This window comes from Dromaius novaehollandiae, chromosome 11, assembly GCF_036370855.1.
Source record: "Dromaius novaehollandiae isolate bDroNov1 chromosome 11, bDroNov1.hap1, whole genome shotgun sequence".
NCBI lineage: Eukaryota > Metazoa > Chordata > Aves > Casuariiformes > Dromaiidae > Dromaius > Dromaius novaehollandiae.
Genome location: NC_088108.1, coordinates 23,071,542 through 23,077,295, shown reverse-complemented (window position 1 = coordinate 23,077,295; position 5,754 = coordinate 23,071,542). Strand labels below are relative to the sequence as shown.

Genomic DNA, 5,754 nt, shown 5'->3' with positions numbered 1-5,754 from the left:
GCAGCAAATCCACAGTGGATTTAGGAGTTGGGCCCTGGAAGCGGGATGAAGCGTCCTGTGTACGTCGGAGGATTAGCGCAGGGCAGCACCGCGTGGCACGAGGAGGCTCGTGCGCGGACGGCTAGGGCGTCCGTGTTGGCAGTGCAGACTTGTCTCCTGTTTCCTAGCCATTTCCCGTGCTGGCAACACGCAGCTGGAAATATTTGCACGTGGCTAATGAGCTTTGGAGCGCGAGTGTGGGTTGAGATAGGGAATCGGATGTGCTGGCACCTGCCAGGGAGAAGGGGACCAGCCCGAGGTGTGACCCCGTTGTCCCCACTGCACTGGGCCCATCTCTCTCCCAGCAGGAGACATGGAGCCAGCAGGAGGTTTTGAGCAGCTCTCGAGGCACTGCTAGACCGGAGTAGATGTAGCAAGCATCTGCAAGGATCAGAAGTACAACGGGAAGGGAAAGCTTTAAATCTAAACAACAACTTGAGTTTGTTATCATTGCAAAATAAACATTCTCATGCTATTGACTTTTTTTCCCTGCTTAGAGCGCACCGGACGGTTGATGAGGGATGGGGTGGTATCCTCGCGCAGGCAGTTGTGTGCAAAGCCAGCAGCAAGAGCTCCTAGCTGAGGGTGGCTCGTCGCAGCCCGTTGATAAAAAGTTGAAGGATGCAGGTCAGCGCGAGAGCTGCCATCTCGGGTCACTCAGCTGCATCGGAAGCCCGCAGCCCTCCAGACCTGGGGGCAGGCTGTGTGTCCGGGGGGGGCTGGACCCACCCACCGCAGATGTGGTGGTGGGTTATTGAAGAAGGACGGCGGGCCCGTGGCACCTGCCCCCACGGGGCAGGGAGGAGCCGTGGCGGCGGGGACTCTCGTGGCCGCTTCCCGTGGGGCAAGGACGGCCGCCCGGGCAGCGCTGCACAGGCATCGCCGGCGGATGGGCTGGTGCTGCGGGGGGCTCAGACTCGGGATATCAGGGCAAAACGTTCAGGGCTCATGGACGTTTATTTTGCACCAGCGGTTGTTCTGCAGGAGCCCCTCGGGCAGGGTAGCAGCTCCATCCAGGAGGAGGAGGAGGAGGAGGAGGAGGAGGCCAGAGCGTGTGAGGGGAGGCAGGCTGCAGCCAGGGCAGCAGACGGGAGAGCTCAGCCGTGTGCGAAGGGGCTGTTAGCCAGAGCGCAGGGGCTCGCCGCGCTGCCGGCTTTAACCGTGTGCTACCCCGGTGCAGCCCCAGAGCTGTGTCCTCTGTGCCACGTCGGCCTCCCCGCTTGGCGCGGGGTGCGGGCGGCTTGGCCCGCGCTGGGGCAGCGGCTTTCCCCTGCTCCAGCTGGGAGATGGGATCAGTGCGAATGCTGCAAAGTTCCTCTGCTTTCCCTCTCTGCGTGCTCATGTTACAGTCGGTCTCGCTGTAACAACCTCTTCCACTCTCAAACATCTCAGCAAACACCGGGACTGCCTAAAGTGCATGGAAATCTCCCTGCTCACCAAAATCCTCATGTTTTGCATTTCCCTGCGTTTGTGCATAGAAACCTGTAGTGATATTTGTGTGAATTTCCTGTTTCTTTCTTTCTTTCTCTCTTTTTTTTTTGGTTGTCTTGTTCCTCTCTCCTGATTTACTGCATGTGCTCACGTGGCCTGGGAAAGGGGGGCTCTCAAACTGCTTTGCTTCCAGAAGGGAAAGACGCTGGCAGGCATTCACATTTCAGCCCTCAACTTCTGTAGGTTAAAGTCTCCCAGTGGGAAAATGGAGCGCGTAAGAGAGCTGGTGGCGATGGTCGCTAGAAGGAAAGCGGAAAAAAGGAGCGCGTAATTTCAGAGCTCCAGCCAGATGAAGGTTTAAAGGTACGTTTTCTATCTGCTCTTAGAGCATGATTTGCTTTGCTTTGTGATAAAACGACTCGCTGTGTCTCGGAGCAGGAATGACCGTCTCTTAGGAGCAGATTCGAAGCTACCGCGTTGTTCCCGAGCAGAGGGGGGAGCATGTTCCCAAGAATATAGCAACAATTAAATACGGCATGGTCCCTCTATTGGGAGCAAGTCACCTACATAAGGCTTTGCAGCTATTTCTGAGATTTCAGTATCTATGGTTGAAGTGAGGCGTTCAAAACATAAGTGTTAAGGGAGAAAGGGGGCTCCAGACACTCCCTTGAATCCCTCCCCCCCTCCCCAAATAACACCCTTGCTCTGGTTTGAGATCCGTCTGATCATAGCACGGTGGCTTGTGATCCAGTATGTGGGACTTTAAATACAGCCAGAAATGTGCATTAATATTCTCCTCTTGAATTTTCAGTATGTCGAGACAGTATAATTAATATTCAATTTTGTCAGACTATTCAAAGCTGTGTGATGCCTATTTTGCACTGAGCGAGTGACAAGCGATTGTACACTAAACTGTTAATATAGAAAAATACTTTTGAAATGATCAGTTGCCCTCTGTTAAATGGGAGAGCATTACTCAACTTTGTTGGCTTTACTTGGTCAAAATAACTGTTGTTTTAGAGCCCCCTGAGAATTCTTAAATGCCTGACTGGTTCCATAAGGACTTAATTAAAAAGGAATTGTCTTTCTATTGTTTACAATAAAATATTCAGATATGCTGTCTTTTTTATTGGCTATAAAGTCTTTAAGTTTGAAAAAAGCTCAGCTCAGAGTGCAGACTTGAGACCTGGAATAAAGTCTGTCCGAGGACCCTCTTATTTGTGCCATTATGTAGCTACATTCTCCCATACAGAAGCCCAGTCCTCATCTTTCTAAATAGATGACAACTACTACTGTTAGTACTAGGTCTACATTGAAATAGTTTATTTTACTCTTCTGATTAAAAGCCATTAAGGGGGCAGGAGATGCAGGCGTGCTTTGCGAGGGAATCTGTCAGTGTGTGATATTCTGCAAAGGCCCTTCAGCGTCTCTGTGTCCAGCCACGTGAATTAAAGAAGTCAAAGCTTGCCTTCCTAATAGCCATATTAAAAGGCTATGTTGGTGCCTGTGAAGTGCCAGGAGGTCTGTGGGTGTGAAGTACTTGATCCCTGCTGGCAAGTGCTGCTGTTCTGCTTTATTTTAACCACATAGAGTGCTGGAAATAGGATGAGAAAGCTGAGAAAAAAGATTGCGAGGAGCCTAGGTGTTGCCTTTGGTCTCAGAAGTCCCTTGAAGAACCTGCACTTCCTCAGTCGATAATCTTTCTGCTCTGCTGCCCGCAGAAATTACTGTTTAATCGCAGATAAAACCCAGCCGCTCGCTTCTCTGCCAGGCTAATTAAAACATGCTGTGACCTCCCTAAGGCTAGTCGTGTCCTGTCAGTAGGATGGAGGAAACCAATCCTGCATGGTTGTCTGGTCTTTCAGCTCTCAGCTTCCTGGCCTCATTTTAAATGGTTTTGTTTTATTGTGCCTGTGTGATTCCAGACCTAAGAAGTCCGCAGAGTGCGTGTCTAACGCGTGGTTTACCATCTGCAGGTGAGCGGTGTGATGAAGAGTGCTGCTAGCACACGAATTTCCAGCAGAACGTTTCTTTCCACCAGTGTCAACATGCAGAGCAACTACTCCCTGGTCATCACCACCAGAGAGACTCTCCAGGTCCTCTACACGGCGCTGACCAACACGTCGGCTGCCCTCCGCGCGCCTCCTCCCTGCCCGCTTACCTCTTCTGACTATCAATTCTCATTAATTCCGGCGCTCTTCTCCGTAGTTTTTGTTCTGGGGTTGGTTGGCAACAGTGTGGTGGTGGTGGTACTCTGTCGTCAAAGCGGCCCCAAAACAGTTGCTAATATCTACATTTTCAACCTGGCCATGGCGGATTTGCTGTGCCTTGCCACCCTCCCCTTCTGGGCTACCTATTACGCACATGGATACAACTGGCTTTTTGGATCTCTCATGTGCAAAATCTCCAGCTCGGTCCTGTGCCTGAACATGTTTGCAAGTACATTTTTCATCACCTGCATGAGTTTGGACCGGTACCGTGCTATTGTCCACCCTATTCGCTCTCAAAGGAGAACTCTGCAGCAGGCATATGTTATAGCACTGGTTGTGTGGAGCCTGGCCTGTTTCTCCTCCCTCCCCACTTTTTATTTCCGTGACACGCACTACATTAAAAGCCTGGGGGTAAATGCTTGTATTATGGCCTTTCCTCATGAGAATTATGCAAAATGGTCTGTGGGAACAGCCTTCCTGAAAAATGCACTCGGTTTCTTCATCCCCTTGGCAGTGATCACCACGTGCTACATCTGGATCAGGAGGCACTTGCTAAAAGCACAGGAGTTTGGGAAAAACAAGCAGAAAATGGACAAAGTCTTAAAGCTGGTGGCTGCCGTTGTTGTGGCCTTCCTGATTTGCTGGCTCCCGTTCCACATTTTAACATTTCTGGATGCGCTGGCTCATATGAACATCATTAATGACTGTGCCGTGACTGGCATCATCGACATGGCGCTGCCCTTTGGCATCTGCCTGGCATTTGCCAACAGCTGCATCAACCCTTTACTGTACTGCTTTATCGGGAACCAGTTCCAGGAGAAGCTCCACCACTTGTTCAAACGCCGGGTTTACCAGTTCAACAGCCATCGAGAGAGCTCCTCTTTGCGAAAAGGGAGCTGCTTCAGAGACGCCGAGACCCTGGGGGGTGGCGGAGAGGGGCCTGAGCCCACGCGGTAGGCGCTGGGCACGGCACGGGGCTGTGCTGGTGCAGCGGGCTGCCCTGCGGTGATGATGCTCTTCTCTTCGTTTTGCATCCGCTCGTCCACCAGCTGTTTGGAGGAGAACTTGTTTTGTTGTATGTGGGGACCTACTCTTCCTTTCCGCAATGAGCACCCAAGTTTTGCATAAAGGGAAGTTTCTGGCAAATAAATATAGCAATGGCATTTTAAATATCAGCTTGTGCGTGGCTGAGATGATTGTGTGGGTTTACTGTATCACAGAAAGACAAAGTATACCAAGAGGGCATTGCACCATAGCTACCAGCACCCACGTGCTGAGTGTTACGCCCAAACTAAGCTGATTTTCTCAGAGATTCACACTACAGAATACGTAACTAAAGCAGTGCAGATACTTCTGTACCTATCTGTAAGAAAATATTTTGCTTTCTGTGATTTTATACCTTTCCCTGAGCAGGTTCCCGGGCTAGATGGTCCTTTGCTCTGAGCTGGTGTGATGCCTTTTGACAGTAATGCTCTGGGAATGAAGCATGCAAGGTCCCACAGCAGCACACACTGTCCAGCAGCCTTGACGGAAAGGACTTGCTGGCTGTTGAGACGTTTTGGGGTTTAGGATGTCCGTTACTGCTGCAATATTGGGGTACTGTCTGCAGAAAGCCCAAGGGGCTGCCCTGACACCTAGAAGCAAAACCATGGGCCAGTTCCTAAGGCACATCCAGGTCCCAATATTTAAGTTTACCTGTTTATAAATAAAAGAAAAAAAGTATAATTATGTGGCAAATAATGATTCTCTTTTGAGGTTATTTTTGATGTTTTGAATATTTCTTTTGCTAGAGCTGGTCCTAAATACCATTTTTGGACCCTTCAGAAAGGATCTGTTTGAATCATTTTGATCTGATAAGCTAAAAAAGGGATCCATTAACCCCTCGCTTGGCTCCTAGCAGGCTGTCTCCAGGCTGGGGCACCCGGAGTGACTGAAAGATCGTTGCCTTCGGGGTAGTCTCCTTGACGTATTACTCTTGAACCTTGCCTGAAGAGTCCTGGGTCCACAGGTCAGAAATTATGCATCGTCTGGGAGGTACGTGGGGGCCTGACCTCCTGGGACACCCCGACGCTGG

At 50.5% G+C, this 5,754-nt stretch overlaps 1 protein-coding gene across 2 annotated transcripts; it reads left to right on the top strand.

Annotated features, from left to right (window-relative positions):
* The first annotated feature begins 1,105 nt into the window (after nucleotides 1-1,105).
* On the top strand, nucleotides 1,106-4,855 carry AGTR2 (angiotensin II receptor type 2). Of its 2 annotated transcripts, none has more exons than XM_026110941.2 (2): nucleotides 1,106-1,833; nucleotides 3,396-4,855. In XM_026110941.2, the coding sequence occupies exon 2, from the start codon at nucleotides 3,459-3,461 to the stop codon at nucleotides 4,635-4,637; it is 1,179 nt and encodes a 392-aa protein (XP_025966726.2). In that variant the 5' UTR covers nucleotides 1,106-1,833; nucleotides 3,396-3,458; the 3' UTR covers nucleotides 4,638-4,855. The 2 variants fall into 2 exon arrangements, with proteins under 2 accessions (XP_025966726.2, XP_025966725.2); XM_026110940.2 differs by having other exon boundaries at nucleotides 1,107-1,833; nucleotides 3,447-4,855.
* The last annotated feature ends 899 nt before the right edge of the window (nucleotides 4,856-5,754 follow it).